The following is a 19,711-nucleotide window of genomic DNA, read 5'->3' on the forward strand; positions in this document are numbered from 1 at the left end:
CAGACATCCATGTCTTATTCCTGATCAGACCAGGAATAAATTCTGTTTTTCATAGATGACCTTTAACAGTTGAGGAAACTCCCTCTGTTCCTATTTTGGTGAGAGTTTTTATCAGAAATCAGTGTTTTTTGTTTGTTTGCTTGCATCTCTTGAGATGATCACATGGTTTTCTTTTCTTAGTTTAATATTGTAAATTAAATTTATTGATTTTTGAACGTGAAACCAACCCTGTATTCCTGGGATAAATGTTACTTGGTCATGACACATTATCCTATTAAAAATATACTACTTTAAGATTTGATTTGCTAGATTTTTGTTTATATTTTTGGTATCTATGTTCATGAGGGATATGGTAAGTAGTTTTTTTGCAATGTCTTTATCTGGTTTTGACATTAAACTTGCTGGTCTTATAGAAGGAGTTGGAAAGTCTTCCCTCCTCCTTCAATTTTCTGAAAGATATTGTGTAGCAGTGGCATTATTACTTCTTTCGGATGTTTGATAGAATTCACCAGTGAAGCCAACTAAACTTCAAGTTCTTTTCTTTTTAAAACTATAATTTCAATTTCTTTAATAACTATAGATCTGGGCTTTCTATTTCTTCTTGAATGAGCTCTGATAACTTGTCTTTCAAGTAATTCATCCATTTAAGCTGTCAAATTTACTGGTATGAAGTTGTTCATAATATTCTATTATCCTTTTAATATCTATAGACTCTATATTGATGTAACCTCTCTCATTCCTGATACTATAAATTAGTGTCATCTTTGATTTTTTTTTCCCTGATCAGTTTGGCTAGAGTTTCTTAAGCTTTATTGATCTTCTCAAAGAACCAGCTTTTGATCTAATGAGTTTTCTCTACTGTTTTTCTGTTCCACTGATTTCCACTTTGATCCTTATTATTTCCTTTCTTTTGCTTACTTTGGGTTTGATCAGTCCTTCTCTTTTAGTTCCTTAAGGTGGAGGCTGAGGTCACTGATTTGAGGGCCTTCTTTCCTAATCCAGGGGTTCAGAGCTATGAATTTCCCCCACAGTCCTGCTTTAGAGACATCCCACAAATTCTGATGTGTTGTATTTTCATTCAGTATAAAATACTTTACAATTTCTCTTTTGATTTCTTATTTGATCCATGGGTTATTTAGAAGTACTTTAGTTTCCAAATATTTGGGGACTTTTCCAGAGATGGTCTTGATTTCTAATTCAATTCCATGTGGTCTCTGGTTTGAATACTTTTAAATTTATTGAAACTTGTTTTATGTCCTCAAATATGGTCTTATTTGGTAAATGTTCCAAATGCACTTGAGAAGGTTCTCTGCTGCTGTTGTGTAGAGGGTTCTATACACGTTAATCAGGTCAGGGTGGCTGACAGTGTTGTTCAAGTCTACTACCTCTATTTTCTTCCTACGTGTTCTATCAATAATTGAGAGTACTGAAATCTCTGACTACAATTGTGGGTTTTGTCAGTTTTTGCTATGTGTATTTTTGAAGTCGTTATTACGTACATAAATGTTTAGCATTGTTATGTCCTCTGATTCAAAGACTCTTTCATCATTATGAAATGAACTTCTTTATCCCCAGTATTATTCTTTGCTCCAAAGTCTACCTTGTCTGATGTTAATATAGCCGCTCCAACTTTCTTTTGACTCTTTCTTATGCCTATTGGGACAACATATCTTTTTCCATCTTCTTACTTTTAACCTATTTGTGTCTTTATATTTAAAGTCAGCATATAGTTGGGTCTTGTTTTTTTAATCTAATCATATTCTCAGTCTCTTAATTGAGGAGTCTAGACCATTTGCATTTAATTTGATGACTGATGGTCAGGTTTGAGTGTTATCACCTTGCTACTTGTTTTCTATTTGTCCCATATATTCTTGTTCCCTTTTTTCCTGCCTTCTTTTTGATTATTTTTTATAGTTCCATCTTATCTCATTTGCTGCCTTATTGGCTCTCACACTTTGTTTTGTTATTTTAGTGGCTGCTTTAGGGTTTATAGTGTATCTTTAGCTTATAGTCTACCTTCAAGTGTTATTAAACTACTTCACATATAAGAACCTAACAATAGTATACTTCCCTTTTCCCCCTATGACTTTTATTCTATTGCTCTCATGCATTTTACTTTTACATGTTATAAACCCCACAGTATACTGTTTTTATTTAAACAATTATAAAGAGATTTAAATAAGAACTAAATCTTATATAATTATCCATGTAGTCACCATCCTGTTACTTTGCTTTGTATAGGTCCAGATTTCCATCTGGAATCATTTTTCTCCTGCCTGAAAAACTTCCTTTAGCATTTTCTTATAACTTTGGTCTGCTAGCAATAAATTCTTTCACTTTTTTAATGTCTGAAAAAGGCTTTATTTTGAGTTTCTTTTTGAAAGATACTTCTGTTGGATATAGGCTGATAATTATTTTTCCCTTCAGTACTTTAAAGGTGCGATCCACTGCCTTCTCCCTTGCATTGTTTGCAGTGAGAAATCTGATGTCACTCTTATCTTTGTTTCTGTGTAACATCTTTTCTCTGTATTTAAGATTTCCTTTTTGTATTACTCGGCATTCTCCAGAGAAACAGAACCAATAGGATGTGTGTGTATACATAGAAAAATGTTTCCAGGAATTGATTCATAATACTATGGAGGCTGGCAAGTCCAAAATCTGCAGGGTGGGTCAGTAGACTGGAGACCCAGGAAAGAGCCGATGCTGCAGTTCAAGTCCCAAGGCCACCCAGTGCAGATTTCCTTCTTGCTCTGGGGAAGTCAGTCTTTCATTCTATTCAAGCCTTCATCTGGTTAGATGAGGCCCAACCACATTATATAAAGAAATTTACTCAAAGGCTGCTGATTTATATCTTAATCTCATATAAAAACGCACTCACAGAAATATCCAAAACAATGTTTGACTACGTATCTGAGCACTGTGGCCCAGCCAAGTTGACACATAAAATTAACCATCACACTCTTATCACTGGCTTTAGTCATTTTATTAGGATGTGACTTGGTGTAGTTTTGTTCATATCTCTTGTGCTTGGGGTTCAATGAGCTTCTTGGATTTGTTGTTTATCTTCAAGTTTGAAAACATTTCAGCCATCATTTCTTCAAATATTTTTTTTCTGTCCCTTTCTCCACCCCCTCACCTTGACAGATTCAAATGTTAGGTGTTGCCGTATGTTAGGTGACTTGGAGTTGTCCCACAGGTCACTATTGCTCTTTGCATTTTCCATTTTCTCCTCTCTCTACTGTGAGTAGTCCCAAATGTTAATGCCCTTCAAGGTCATTAATCTTTTTTCTGCAGTGTCTAATCTGTCATTAATCGTATCTGGTATATATTTCACCTCATATATTGTAGTGTTCACCACTAAAATTTTTATATGGTTTTTTTAGAAATTTTGCATGTCTATACTTTTATAATAACAGTTTTAATGTCCTTCTTTGTTAATTCTAATCTTTGTGACAGTTATGAGTCAGTTTCAATTCACAGATTATTCTTCTCGTTATGAATCATGTCTTCCTGCCTCTCTGCATGCCTGGTAATTTTTGATTAAATGTCAGGCATTGTGAATTTTACCTTGTTAAGTGCTGGATAATTTTGTTTTCTGTAAATCTTACACAGCTTTGTTCTGGGGTGTATTAAAGTTTCTAGGAAACTGTCTGAGCCTTTTGTCTTATTAATATGATTTGCTACATGGGTCTAGGGCAGTGCTCAGCTTAGAGCTGATTCCTAAGGCAAAACCTTCCTTAGTACTCGACCCACTACCTCGTGAATTGTGACTTTTCCAATCTGGCTTGTGGTAACAGGCATAACTCTCAGTCCTGTGTGAACACCAGGCACTGTTCCCTCTAGCACTTTCAGATGGTTCTTTTGCTAGCCTTGAGTAGTTTCCTCATGCGCATGCAATGAATACTATGACACATACTCAAAGGAGACCCTCTACAGATCTCTAGGGTTCTCTCTCTGTACAACTCTCTCCTCTCCAGTACTGTGTCCTAGGAACTCTAGCTGCCCTAGTCTCTCCAGCTCTCAGCTCAATCCCCTCAATGCAGGGAGTCCACTGAGCTCCACCTCATTTCCCACTGGAGCTGTGCCACGGCCTGGGAACAGTCTTGAGGCAGTAGGCTGGGGCAACTGTGGGGCTCATCTCACTTGTTTCTCATCTCTCAGGGATGACTAACCCTTGTTGCTTGATATTTACTTTCTTAAAAACTGTGTTATATATCTTCTCTGTTTTTTGTTCCCCCCTTTTGGTTATTTCAGGTGGGAGGGTAAGCCAGTTCTAGTTACTCTGTCTTGACCAGAATCAGAAGTCTTCACTCATTCTTGCACTCCCTGCCCTCTATTGAACATCTTTGGTGTCTCCTTCTTCCTGATCACCACCCTTACACCTCTGCCCACTAGCATGCTCACATGGCACCTTTCCTTGCAAAAATAAACTCCTTTACCACTGCTTTCTGTGTTTCTGTCTACCTTCTTAAAAGAGTAATCTATGTGCAATCTTAGCCAGGGGCCCAAGGAGTAAAATGGACAGTCTGTGCCTCATTCCCTCTGCATGCTCACCACCCTCTCATGGTTCATGTTAGTTTCTACCTCAACGCTCTGCTGAAACTGGTCTACCATTGGTCATTAAGGGTCACCACATCCATGGCCTCCTCTCAGGTTTTAGACTTCTGTTTATATTATTTAATTCTGGTTCCTTTGATCTATTGTTCACATTTGACTTATATGATACTATATAGAACTGCTTGGTTTAGATTCCCTGTTTAATGCAGATGCTAGAATGTAAGCTCCAAAGGGCAAGGATATTTGTCTATTTTGTTCACTGACGCACCCTCAGTGCCTAAATCAGTGGCAATCACGTAACCGGCATTCAATAAACGCAGAAAGAGTGAATGAAATATAGTTGGTGCTTAGCACTCTTCTCCTCCCTCTCTGCCCATCATCCCTCAACAATCTCATGTAAATCAACAATTCAGTTGTATCTCAAATCTAGATCTCTTGCTATAAACTCTCTTTAGTCAGCCTGTCTTTTGGCATTTGGATCACTGTTGAAAGTCCTGCCAACACCTCAAAATTAGCATGTCCAAAACTAAGCTCATTATCTTGTATCTTAAAACTGTCTGTCACCTTCTTCCCACTTTTTATAATTCACTCAGTCACCAGCTAGAAGTCATATTTGGTTCTTTTCCTTTCCTCTCTATTTCCCAATATCTTTGACACTTTTATAGGATTAATGACATCTGCCTCTAACTCTCCATTCCCCACAGCCCCGATGGATCACCTCTCCATGTTACAGGTCTCTCTCAATAGCTTCTCTAGTCTCCAGCTTTGGGTCACAACTCATGCTATACCTCCACATCTTGGGCCTCAACCCAGTAAGATCACGAACTGTTCTCCAAATACACCCTATGCTTTCTATCCTTACTCTCCTCACCCCATTCCTTAGATTCTCCCCATCATATGAGGCCCTATTTGAATGAGACCTTCTTTGATCCCATAGATTAGAAACGATCACTCTTTTAACTTTCAATATTTATACCATCAAGTACAGCACTTATTCTGTGTTAGCTCCTGGCATATATTAAACATTCAATAAATTTAAACTGTTTATCATTGTAATCCTACCCCAGGTGTAAACTTCTTGATAGCTGAGACCTCCAAACAGGTCTCCAAAAAGGCACTGTGCCTGGTTCAGGACAATGACGACTCATAGAAGCTTGATATCCAAAATGTCAGCCAACTTACTAATTCATCAGAAAATCAATTAGCACACAATGTTACCAAGGGTTCCAGTAAGAGGAAAACATATTATTAAAAAATTGAATAAAAGCAAATATAGAACATATTGTATTGCAATTTACAAATAATAAATTATAAAATTATTTACAGATAATTTTGTACATTGTAATTCAAAACTGTGCTTCTAGCAATAGTGCTTCTCATTTATACCTCTGATAAGTGAAGAACGGTATACTTGTATTACTCATACATATTTTGAGGGAAGTTATTTTGCTTTAAAAGAATTGTTAAGTTAATAAAGTTAGCATATTACATAACACATTCCTCAGAAGACGTCCACAGTTTTACAGACAACCAGCAAATAATACTCTCATCAGAAATTCTAAGGCTTGGGTACCACTAACCACCTTCATTTGAAGACCTGCACCGGCATCCTACCTCTGTCATTAGCTGTGTGAAAACAGCCGTATCACCATACCTTTGAGCCTCAGATGATTTAAAGACAGAATATGGAAAAAGAATCTTACCTGCCATAAAAAGCAGTTATGAGGTTCAGAGAGGTACGATATTTTATGTAAAAACATATGGATTCAATTTACTGTTGCAGGCTTATTCACTCAATAAGCATCTTAGCTATGCCCAAACCGTGTGCCAGGATCTGGATGCACAAGCTAAATAAGATGCTCTATCTGCCCCTTAGGCTGGGGAGACAAATGTGTCAACAGCAGTGTTGCAGGCACTAAATGGTAGAGAGATACACACTTCACAGTGGGAGAGCAGGGAGTTCTCAGTTCCATGTGGGGGAAAGGAAGGTAGTTAGGAATGGCTTCCTGCAACAGGCCACACCTGAGCTCTGTTCATCCTCCCTGTGGCCTCACCAGTCATCGTGAACCCCTCACGCTTTTCCTCATCCTTTAATCAAGCTATGTCTCTGTTTCTTCACAGGTCCGCAGTTTCTTATCTACAATTCTAAACTCTGAAAAGCTTTCAAAGCCTGCACTCTTCCCCTAACTTATTTGGTGGCAAAACCCGGCCTGAAATGAGGTAAGGCTCTTGGTCATCAATATTTTTCCTACTTACAGGAAATCCTAGTCAATGGTTCCATCATATACCCTTCACCTAAGCCAGGACCCGAGTCACCCTTGGCTTCTCTCTCTCTCTCCCTCATCCTCCAAACCCAACTGGCCAGCAAGCTCTGTCAATACCAGCCCTCCAATAAGTATCCTATCTATTCCCTCCCTTCTCCCCCTCCCTCCCTCCTCCCTCTCCCTCTATTCTCCCTCCCTCCCCCTACCCCCCTCCCTCCCATCACTGTCTTCGTTAATGGCTAATGGAGCTTTCCACAGTTCAGCCTCAGCATCATGGCTAGCGTGATCTTTCTCAAACGGATATTTTATCACATAGTTTCTCTTTGCTTCAAATACGTGCAGATGTCTCTGTGCCATCTACAAAGCTCAAATTCCTGAGTGTGGTATAAAAGGTTTTGCCAAGATTTGGCCACTGCCTATCTCCTGGCATTCTACTAACCATGTGTCACAGCCACTCGGAAATGTGGTTCCCAGGAGGTAGCGACCTGTTTCAGGCCCCTCTGCCTTCACACAAGCTTCCCCTCTGTCCCCAGATCTTCTTTCTTCTGATTGCTCCTCCTCCTTTGTGTATTTCTGGACACAAGCTTAATGTCTGTGTGGCCCATAGCCTGAGTCTCCTGGAGTGCTGGGATCACTGCTTATCCCCAGCTTCTAACACTGGACCTAGCACATGGTAGGTGTTCAAAAAAGAAAGCTGTCTGAATGCACAATCTTTTTAATAAGTTTCCCCGACAATGTCTCAGCCCACTCCTTCCCTGTCAGTTCTCCCACAGCAGCTCTGGTTTTCACCTCCCATAATTTTCTCTAGTTAACACTTATCTTTCCTGCTTCATTTTCAGAGGAAAAAGAGGACACTTCTGGGGAGTGAGAAAAGTTCTTGGTGGCACTCTGATACTCTGGGCCGGATGATTCCTTATGGAGGGGGCCCGTCCTGTGCAGTGTAGGATGTTTACCAGCATCCCTGGCCTCTACTCAAAAGAATTCAGTAGCACCCTCCCCAAGCTGTAAGCACCAAAATGCCTCCAGACGTTGCCAAATGTCCCCTGGAGAGCAAAATCTGCCCTGACTGAGAACCACTGCCTAGACTGACTTTTCTTGGCCACCTCAGGGAACAACATGGTAAACCTGATCAACGGTCCCTGTGCCCACCACCTTCCAGGGAAGAAGATTCAGACGCTCACTTGTACCGTGTAGGGAGCGTGTGACCAACACGAGTAGGCTAGAGTGACACTTCACGGGAGGAGGACGCTCAATGGGCCTGAGATGAACCCATTGGTCACAGTACTGGAATTCCAGGTTGCAAGGTTAGTTTCTATCAACATCCTCCTGGCTTGATTTATTCAGTGGCGCTGAAATGACCAAAACTAGGGGGATGAAGGGTGCAGCAATTTGATGCTATTAAAGCCCCCCTTAAATATAGTTTGAAAAATAGAGTATCTAAAAATAAATAATAAACTGACTGAAGCATTTCAGTGAAATGAGGGGATCCCACCAACAGCACAGGAAACGAGAGCATCTCGGGGGTGAGGAAGAAACGGGCGAGGACCCGGCGCTGTACCCACCTGTGGTCGACACGACGCTGTCGGGGCTTTCACTGCAGAGCTTGGACAGCAGGCTGGTCTTGCCAGAGCCCGTGAGGCCTATGCAGACCAGGTCATACTCTGGGCGTGCAGGTGGTGGTCCCTTGCAGCAGAGTGCTCTAAAACACTGCCGAGAGAGGGGAAACGCGGCTCTTTTAAGCATGACTGTAGGCACAAAGCTTAGGCACATTTCAAATGACTATGTACTGAGAGGTAATTAAATAACCTATTGACTCTAAGGAGGAAAGGGACCTTTAGAGTGAGAGACCAGGAGGACACTGCCTTGACTAAGCAATCGAAGTTAACATCCTAGGAATGAGACCCACTCAGACTTGCCGGCTCCCCTCCTGCTGAGACGGGGTCACCGCGAGGGGTGCCACGTCACTGTGCAGCTTTTCTGCCAAAAATGCACCACCTGCATCCAAGCACAAGGAAACCAGACGACACCACTGTGAGGAACATTCTGCAGCACAACCAGCCTGCTCTTCTCTAAAATGTCAAAGAAAGACTGAGGACCTGTTCCAGGTTAAAGAAGACTAAAGAGACATAACGAATGCCATGCCTCCTGGATTGGATCCTGGATTGGGCGGGGGAAAAAACACCATAAACGACAATTGTTGGGACAACAGGTGACAGCTGAATAGAGACTGAATATTAGAGCCTGCAATGACAGTATCACTTAAGGTTAAATTTTCTGAATTTAATCAGCAGACTGTGGTTACATAAGGAATATCATTGTCCTGAGAAAACACATACTAAAGTACTTAGAGATGAAGAGTCCTGACATCTGCAATTAACTGGCTAAGAACATTTCTAAATCTCTATCTCCATCACCAGCTCTATGCCTAGATGGCGAGGAATGTGATAAAGCAATCATGGTAAAATGTTAATGACTGGGGAACCTGAGTAGAGTCTACAGGAAAGTTCCGTGTACTAGTCTTACAGGGCTTTGACATTATTTCAAAATAAAATGCTTTTAAAAATCATTAAATAGAATTCCTGTGGATATCACTGCCATCTTGACCCTTGCTAAATCTTGCTTCAGGTCAACTGACCTCAGGGTACTATAAACTGCTGTTTGCTCTGCAAGGGTTAAAGACAAGGGGATTTGGGAGGCTGGAAGCCATTCGTGCAGTTTTTGGTCTTTCTACTTATTTGACATCCACTTATTAGGGGCCATCTATGTGCCAGCTTGTAGAGTCTGAAGCATTTAGGACCTGAAAGATTCAACAGAGGAAGAGGGAGACAGAGAGGGAAGAGGGAGACAGAGAGGTAAGAGGGAGGCAGACCTATTGACTTCTGGGTCCTTTGGAGATCATGAGAGAAGAGACCTATAAAATGTCTGTGCTAATTCTTCTTACTCTGATGAAATGTGAGGCCTAACTGGCTGTCATACTCTCATAAATCAAGCTTGATTATTTCTCACCCTCACTTCTCATATCCACGTTAGTCAATTGACAAGTCCAGTCCATAGGACCTCTGAAACAGGTCTAGAATCTGTCTGTCTCTCTCCAGCCCAGGCCACCGCTGCCTGGACAACATCAACATACTCCAGTGGGTCCCAGTACATTCACTGTTGCCCCCTCTATTCTCCACACGGCCTCCATTATGATCATCGTGGTCTACAAGGCCTTCCATGATCTCTTCCACCCACCCCTCCAGCCTCACCTCCATGATTCTCCTCTTACTCTCCCTCTCACCCTCCCACCTCCAGCCACGCTGACCCCCTGGCACCTCAAGGCATTCAACGTATGCTGCTCTCTCTTCCCCCCACCTCTTGGCATAGCGAATGCTTCACTGGCTTTCGGGTCCCAGTTAGAGCACCCCTTCCTCAGGGCCGCCTGCTCTGATGCTAAGAGTACATTAGCAATTCATGTCAAGCTCTCACAGCACTTTTGTGAATTCAGCACACAGACTATTACAGTTTCTCATTCATCACCAGACTGTGGGAACCATATCCGTCCATCTTCATCCTAGTATCCACAGTGCTTAGCAGAGAACACGGCATAGAAGCCACCCTCAGTGAGTAACTGTTGAATGACGAATGAATGACATTTAAATTTCGCCTAAGAAAAGAGAAAAGAAAATGTAAAGGCTAGTAGGAAGCTTGATCTATGCTCTCTCTGGGTCCCCCATGCTTCAAGAAAATAGTGTTAAAATAAGAGAAACGCTTGACTTTTTCACTTCTCTTCAATGCCAGAAGTTTTAGCCCAGTTCCCAAAAGAGTGGTTTTGATGTGCACGACCTACTTTCTTGGTATGAAAGACCTTCTTTTTGTCCTAAATTCACTTTTCCTCGGCTTTTAAGGGGCTCTGCCTACTTCTGGTAAATTCTATGATTATCTAATCCATATTCTTCATGGATTTATTAAACTCTATTCATATTTCTTCTCCGTTGTTTAGAGCCTGAGGAGTCCTAATTATTTCAGTCTGCCTTCATATAGCAACCCCTCCCACTCCTCCATCATATTAGTGACTCTTCTCTGGCCTTACTTGAGCTCCATTTTGCTTCTCCTACAAGATTAATGACTATGACAATAAAAAGCATTCTAGATGCCAATACATCTCATCCCAGATTCATATGAAGGCTGGCTGATAATGTCTGACTCTTTGCAAACTTTTTCTTACCCATAAAAGAAACAAGTCTCCTGGACTCATGATTAGAGTTTTCCTGAGAGACAGATGTATGTATATACGTATTCCCTCAAAGACTGGCTAGCAGCTATTCACTAAGAAGAGCTCTGCCAGGTTCAACCATGACAGACAAGAGCACCAGTCACACAGTGGTTTCTCTTACTGGGCTGCTGTGATCTTTGTTGGGGGAAGAGGGGAGAGACCCTATTCCTGCTCTGGACGCCACCACCCACGCTCAGCTCCTCTGCCAGAACTCCCTTGGGCTAGCTCCTGGAAAGAGACCCGTTCAACTACCCTGGCCCAAACTATCATCCATCTTAAATACAAGATGAAATTGCAGGTGACTGATTGCTATATACTGCCCAGTTTCAATCATTCATATGGCAATATTACTCAACATATTTTGGCCAAAAGTTCCAGAATTTCACTTTCATGTTTTTTTTAAACTCCAGAGTGTAAAAACTTTGCAGCCAAGCCCAATAATATCTACATCACCTGCTCATTTATTCTAGGTCACCTACGACATGTCTGACATAAAAGGCAATTTAGCAGTGACGTTCTACTCCACTCTCGTCTTTTATCTTCTCTCTCTCTGTTCTCCCCAGTGACGCCATCTCTACTCCAGAGTTCCAGTCATGCAGATGGTAAAGGCACCTAACATGACATCTCCCCTCTCCCCCAGTCTCTTTCCTGAATTTCAGGCTCTATATGTCAACTGTTCTGAAAGAACCCAAACTAAACCAAATCCGAATGAAACAAAAGCCCCCCTTCCCCCCCCTGCAAACCACAGTCTTTAAGAATGAGACATTTTGGAACATAAAAAGCATAAAGGTTAGACTGACAATTATTCTAAGGCAGCATCTTTGAAATAAGTCACAGACTCTTGAAGTATTTATTTGAAATAAATAAATCCTATGGCTAACAGGGGTAATGCCAGATTCGAGCCACAAAATAAGACTCTTAAAACTATGCTACTTCAAATGGGGGAAGAATGTTCATGTTTTTGGAGTCAGTTCCTAAAAACTGTACAGAGTTTTCACTTGGTTTTCGTTTTAAAACTTAATGAAGCTTTGGATCTCATAGTCAATTTACTTAAAATTACTCATTTTGGCCTCTAGACTATACTGTACCAAAGTTCATTGTGTCTGTCTCCTACAGCAGCTCGTGCATTGTTAAGGGTAAGCCCCTTTCACTGGTGTACAATGCTAAACACAATGCCGTCGGCCGTCCTGACAGCAAGCGGCAAACTCAGGCTTCATTCCCAGGCCAGACACTGAGGCATTGTATGACTCCGTGCAGGCCCGTAGACCTCGGCGGCTTCGGTCTCCCCGTGATTAACCAGTAACGTTTTAACACTATCGGCCACTTCCTTTCTTTAGGAGGACATTATGAGGCATCAGTTCAGTGCATCATGCTATGAGAAGCGTACCACACAGGTAAATAAGTGCTCATCTTCCTAAGGGATCTTAGGTGATTGTTAGCTTTCTTGGGCGAGGGCCTGGCAGCCCACCATGCAGCTCAGACTGTGCTACTTCCCCTCCATCGGCCCTCAGCAGCCACCACATGCTCCAACCCATCCCAGTCCAACCCAAGACACTAAAGACACACAACCCTTAACCTTCACTTGCAGCAGGCAATAGAGAACAGGGTAACTATGGGGGGTGGGGGGCAGGGGAGGATGGCGTCAGACAACCAAGGTCACAGCCTCTGTTGCCTCGATTGCTTTAGTTCACAGGTCTTTTCACATAGGGTCCGTTATGACTTGTTCCTTTCCAAAAGAACCCAGTGTCTCTCTCTTATCACGTCAGGATGCAGGATGTTACCCCCCAGCATGCTTCCACAAGCTTCTACCAACACTGTATGTGAGGAAACAGTGTGTCAATGTCTTGAGAGAGAGCCAAGACCGGAATCACCAGTAGTAACTCTGTGTCGTAGACTTTGGACAAATTGTATAACCCTTAGCTGAAAGGCGGATTAGCCAAAAAGCCCAAGCAAAACCTTAGGAATACTTGCTTCAAGGAGGATGATCACATGTATCAGGAAAAAAAAATAAGCAAAAGATTAAATTGCAAGTATTTCCGTCTGGTGGTCTAGCACCAAGGCAGCAAGATTGTCTTAAAATGTCCCCATTTCTGTTGGGGACAGCGCCGGACATCGGTAGGTCTGTTGAGCACTGCCCACAGCAGGACTCAGTGAATAAACTCCTCAACAAACTGACGCTGTAAAGCACTAATGAAGCACTTGAGTGTATATCGCACTTCCCTCTACATCTCCGCCTTAATGATGCCAGCCACCCTCCGGATCACTCTCTGGTCCCTCAAACAGTCTGAGCACTTCGTGTTTCTGTGCCACCCAGGCCCTGTGCACTCAGAGGGAAAGGCTCTCCCCTCTCTTTTCTACCTGGCAAATTCCCATTCAAAGTTCTGCTCAGATGGCACCTCCTCCAGAAAGTCTCCCATTCCCCCGGCGAGAACTATTCCTTTCTTCCACTCTTTGGTCCTTTAACGCGCTTCTAGCACTGCAGTGAGTATTATGCCACGTGTATTCTTTACTGACTGTAAGAATTATCAGATGACAGAATTATGCACACTGACCCAAAGACATATTCATCCTTGGTCTGACTGTTGGTTTAAAAAGTTTAATTTTACAGCTACCAAGGGTAGCCAGGCACCAAAGCAGAGGAGCAAAGCTATCATACAATTCACCATTCTAGACAGAGTCCTGCTCGAAATCTTCCCCCTCTGGCACTGGCCCCTGCATTGCCCGCATCTCCTACCATTCCGTCTCGCTAAATCCCTAGCCTTTGGGGACGTGGCATTTGTTTCAATTGATGCTCTGTTTTTCATCATGAATACATGATCTTATTCTGTGCATGATTTCAATTTGATTGAGGCTCTGTAGAGTTGCTGGAAAATTTTCTTCAGTCAGTGTCGGGGCTTCCCGCAGCTATACGGTCACTGCCCGAGCCCCATACTACCTCTTCCTTATTTAAATACGGGTCTTGCCAAACAAAAACCGGAGTCTTCCTATGGCGGATGACCAGGTCTTTCCCTGGAGTCCTCAGGTGAGGCCTGGCACTGTGCTCAATAAATACTTGTCAGATTAACAAAAAACCAGTTAGTTGGTACCTAAAAGCAAGAGAAGTCAGCCATGACTTGAAGTGGATATATTTCTTAGGTGGTTTGCTCTCAAAACCAAAAATAGGCACCTATATATTCCGAACCTCACCAACTCTCACAAGGACGAAAGGAAGTCAATTTCTAGAATGTTTTCTAACACTAAACATGTTCACTGAATAAAACATTAAGAAGCATATTAATATCCAAAACTACAAGATTTAAAATATTCTCCAAGTCTGTAATAGTCAAATATGGGTCTGTCTTTTGAAAAGACAACCAAACATGTTTACAGGGCTTGTAAGAGCTGCTTAAGCTCTGGAAAAGACACGAGGAAGAATCGGGTCCTAATAACACAAAAACAAAACCCCAAGACGGTCAGTACTATTAAGCACAAGATATAAATGATTTGTGTGTGTTAATTCACTTATAAGAACAACCCAATGAGAAAAGCATCGATACTTCGCACTTCCCATTTTAAGACTGGGAAATTGAGGCCCAAAGAAGTTAAACTTGTTAAGTGGAACCAGGATTTGAACCCTGGCAGTCTGGCTCCAGAGCAATTTTCTGAGTGATGGGAATGAAAAGCCTCTGACACCTGAGAGTGTGTCACGCAGAGGCGACGTTCGGGGCATTCTTCGTAGAGGGCAATGTACAGATATGAAAATATGCCAGAGTTTGTAAGGTACAGAGTAAGGGCCAGAGCTGGGGCTCCAACCCGGGCTATTTGGCTCCAGAGCTCTTACTCATGTCCTCTTGGCCTTGGTACAGCCACGTCTGGAGTCAGGGCTCAGAGCCTCGGAAGCGGGGTGTTGTCTCGAGGGAGTGAAGGGGGGCTTTAACAAGGCTGCCTGTGTAACTGGACAGATGCCTGGCAGAGGAAGGGGAAGAGGCAAGTCTCGGTACTGCTTCCTTCCCTGCACCGTCCGGCTCATGGCCTTTCATTCCGGACAGACAACCTGCATCTTTCTGCCTGGACAGTTAGAGGAACTGGGTTCCTTTGGGGCGGACTTAGGGAGCAGGGAAGGAGGAGGGCGGCCGGCTGGGCTGGGAGACAAGGGGATACTGAAGGGCTGCTGGCTTCTCTTTCCCGCTGTTTGCTTCTTCCATTTAACCCTTTTTTGTCCTCTGGAAAGGACAAAGCTTGTCTATGAAGAGAAGCTAGCTGCACAGATTTCTGATTGTAAACATGGTAAATAAGGGGAGAAAAAAACCTCTAAGGGAACAGTCCTCAAGTTTTCCCCTTTAAAAAGTGTGCATGTAAACTGTACCTCAATAAAGTAAATAAATAAACAAGCAAATACTAAACAAAATAATATGTGTCGCGGAAGAGTATGGGAGAAAATACACAAATAAACTGGGCTGTGTGGAAATCCATGTCAAAGAGATGGTCTATATGAACATGCAAGCTTTTAGCTAATCCTTTCTTTCCATCTGCAAGAAGAAAAATGAATTTCAAAAATGCTCTGATGTCTTGAATTATTTAGTAGGTCTTGCAAAGAAGTGAAAAGAATATAAATTCCAAATGGCACCTCAGCTACAGAAATAATCAGCAGGGCAATAGTGTACTGTGAAGAGGCCCTTGATCACCAGGCGGATCCCAGCAGACGACTCCTCCCCAGGTTACAAGAGCAATCCACTTTTTGAGGTGAAAAATCCTGTGGCCCTTTAAGACTCTAGTGGGAAAAACAATAAATTGTTTTTACAGAAGATGGGTCAAACCTTTCGGCCATGTGGGCTGCTCAGAGCTCACAGATTGTCCCAGGGCTGAGGCTTCTGGCCAATACATCACACTGCCTCAGGACACTAAGTCTGTCTTTGCCTTACCCTTTGTATTTCTCAATCCACATTCCTTTTTGGGGTGAAATACTCCATTATTTCTGCTTTGTTCTGGGCTGTCTCCTGTCTCTGTCCCTATTAACTCGTGGCAACAAAAGAAACAAACAGAAGCAGGGGATTTCATGCTTAGCAGCTACAGACATTGGCCTCACGGCTTTGCAGAGGGGCAGACATTTGAGACTTTGAATGGAAGAGAGTGCCGCGGCGCTGAACCAGACCAGGGGCCCACGTGGCTCCCGGTCTGTGCCTCAGTCATCCTGATCAGTGGCATTCATGAGTCCTGGTACGTGTATTTCCAGATGAGCCACAAGTGGGGTTTTAAAAGTTAAGGCACGTATCTGATAATTAGATTTAAAGAGACTCTAATTCGAGATTCTCCTATATTCTAGCAATCCAAAACTTCAGGTCTTCTCATATTGGAAATAGATCAGGCGGATAAGATTTTTTTTTTTTTTTTAATAAAAATGAAGAAACTCAAGGAGGAAGCTAAGTAGAAAATAAACGTCTTTCTTATTTTTAAGATGTAATTTTTCTCTTATCATGACTAGATGGAATATCTAATTTTTATAATGACAGAATTATCCAGTAAAACTAGCAGTAAATTCCCCAGGCATGACTGTCTGTAATGAGAAGCAAGCTAAATGAATATTCATAAACGTATCCAAATCAGGGCTTCACCTGGGTCAGTTTCAGGCCATTTATTATTTTTTTTCCCTAAAGAGCAAAGAAATACAAATTTAGTTGAACATGAAAGAGATTAATACATTTTGTACTGAACCTCTTTTTTGGTCACTTTCTGAATAGAATGTTTCTAAACAGAAAGTCGGGCAAAAAATACTTAAAACACTTTTACTCTTCCTTAACAATGGCACTTTTCTATACTTCGTACACTTAGGAAAAATCAGGGAATGGAAACATTTAAAAAGAGCTAGACTCTCTAGGTAGATCTTCCAGTGGATGGATCATCTAGAATCTCCCAGGAAAGATCCCAGCAAAGCAGATTCTCTCTGCTCTTGGTGCTTTTTGGAACTGGAGATGGGGAGCTTTGGAACTGCTGAGAGAAAAACAAATCAAACTAAAGTTGTTTTCCTTGTAGACCCTAACAGTGAAAATCCTAATTCCATATTTTTGGACCACAGGGCATTCCTTCACTTAACAATCTTCAGGTTCCATGAAGATGGAGCTCAGCCCCACATAGCCTCTCAGTCACCAATTCCCCTAAATCCACCCATTTGGTCTCTACCATCTCCCCATTCCTAAAGTCTCCGACAGCACGTCACCACCGTCTCCTGGAAAACACACTGTCTTTCCTAACTGGTGTCCTTACTTCAGGTCTTACCCGACTCCAATTCAGTCTCCAAAATGCTAATAATGATCTTCCTAAAACACATCAAGTCATTCCCATGATTTAAAATCTTTCCATGGCTACCCATAGCTGTCAGGAAAATGACCAAACTTCTTATCTAAGCAGATAGGCTCTTTATGATCTGGCCTTTGCCTTCATTTCTGGCCTCTGATGGTTGTTAGAGGGATTACATAAGATAATGTTCATAATGTTTACAAAGCACCCAAACTGGGGTTCAACATGTGAAACTTAAAATATAATTATTTTAAGTTTATAATTATAATATATAATATTTATAATTATAATATCTGTATAATAATTTGTTTTTATTTTCCCACCATATACATGGCCCTCATGCCAACCATACAGACCTATGTGCAGTTCCTGATCCAGTCTCCTTCATGATCCACGTCATCAAAGGGGCTGACCCTCTGCCTATACATCATTCTCCACTCTCTCCCTCTGGCTGGCACCTGGTCATCCTTCAAAATTCAGCTCAATGATCACTTCTTCCAGGAAGACTTCTGTGGCCCTCAGTCTGATTGAGATGACCTTCTTCAAACTTGCTTAGCACCTTTTCTGTTCTCATTCTGTCAAGTAAAGGTGATCTACAGTCCTTCTTCCCCCACTTGGACTTGGAGCACTTCAATGCAGGCTCCACTTCTGATATAATTTTGGAACCTGAGTGTCTGACACAGCATCCACCACGTGGTAGAATGAGCTCCTCAGTGATTCAGTACATGGCTTTGATTAAGTGCATGGTCAGACAAGCCTGAGATCCAACCTTACTGTGATCTGGAGAAGTTACTTCACCAACACCTGTTTCCTAATCTAGAAAGCAAGGATCATCTCACAGGATTGTTGGGAGCAGTAAATGAGGTACTATGTATCAAATGCTCAGAACAGTGTTCAGTCATCAATAGGTATTGTTATCACCATGATTGTGGTTATTAGATTTTTTTCACTTAGAAAAGTGTTTTCCTAAAAAATTGACTTTGTGACCACCCATCAGGACTCTTCTCACAGTGCACAGTGCAAGATGACTCAGGGTCTGGATTTATTTTATTGTCCATTTGGTCGAAGATCTGACCTGATAAGCCAAATACCAGTGGTGGCTAATCATACAGAGACAGTCCTTTTGGTTTGCTATAATAAGAACTATTAAAAGAGAGCATAATATGATGTAGAGTGGGACCATCACTGTATTTTTTCTTCCCCTGAGAGGAGAAACAGCTTTTAAACACGACTGGTCTATCTTAGCAGTTAAATCAATTCTCTTTGATTATGAATCTCCTGCTATGTCTATGCAGACCTAGACAAAAGCATAATGGTGGCAAGGGGAGGGGGTGGTGGTAGTATCTGTGATCCCTGTGCATCCTCAAATCACGTTGCTTTAACTGCTGACAAAGACAAATGTTTACTCTGGTCTAATGTGGAAGAGCCAATACAGTGAACTAGACGCTATCTCACCTCACACATCAACACACGTGTCAGACAGACTCTGATTGCAAAGTCTGTTATTGGTGATGAGAGAGGCAGAGAGGGCACAGCTGGATATTTCGGATCCACAGCTGAGCTGGCAGCAGTGGTAGTTCAAGCCATCTTCTCACTTTATAAGCTGGAATTAATCAGAGAGTTATTTAAAGGTGTGTTATATTAAAGAGGCACTTTCGAACCAGGAAAATATGATATTTGAACATCATAGGTGTTTTTTAAAATGGGTGTCCTCCTTTTTCTTTTGTACCAGAGAAGGTTCTGCTTGCAAATACCAGAAAAGTGATTTATTGGAAGGATACTGGTAATTCACAGAACAGATGAGAAGACTAAAAAAATGCAAGAACCAAGGCAGCCCGCTGTAACACCGCAGCAGCCGTTAGTACAGGAGTCACCACTTGTACTCACTGCTTGGCATCCTGTACTGAACTCCACTGCAGCATGAGAATGACCTCTGACTACTCCAACCCGGTACCACGGACCATCAAGCTGGAGCATCCAATTGGCCAAGCCTTGGTTTCACGCTGGGGCCCTGGCTGCCAGGCAGTTAAGAAAGAAATAGCTGACCCCTACCTTCAGCAATGAAAGAAGGGAGCCCTGACCCCAAGCTCTTGTGGGATTTGTCCCTAAATAGACTATTCACTTACAGGGCAGCCATAAACAATATCAACTATACATTTTGTCCTTTGGCCCAAAAGACAATAGACTTTCTCTATTATTACAATTTCAAAACATAAAATAGACAGAACAATATTTGTTGATCTTCCAATTCCATGGACTTATTCTGATGGAATATGCCAGAGTCCTGGGCAGAGGGCAAGATGAAAGCTAGTCGAAAAATCTAAGCCGGGATTTTCCTGAGCAAAATGTTTTACCCTCTCAG

The 19,711-nt window shown here is 42.0% G+C and overlaps 1 protein-coding gene across 1 annotated transcript in view; it reads right to left on the minus strand.

The window, feature by feature from the left end:
- The window catches only part of ARL15 (ARF like GTPase 15), a 416,961-nt gene that overhangs the window by 266,049 nt on the left and 131,201 nt on the right, over positions 1 to 19,711 (minus strand). Inside the window, exon 2 of the mRNA XM_068535336.1 lies at positions 8,384 to 8,528. Within this exon, the coding sequence (XP_068391437.1) occupies positions 8,384 to 8,528 (145 nt within the window). The remainder of the gene's footprint in view (positions 1 to 8,383; positions 8,529 to 19,711) is intronic.

This window comes from Eschrichtius robustus, chromosome 2, assembly GCF_028021215.1.
Source record: "Eschrichtius robustus isolate mEscRob2 chromosome 2, mEscRob2.pri, whole genome shotgun sequence".
Taxonomy (NCBI): Eukaryota; Metazoa; Chordata; class Mammalia; order Artiodactyla; family Eschrichtiidae; genus Eschrichtius; species Eschrichtius robustus.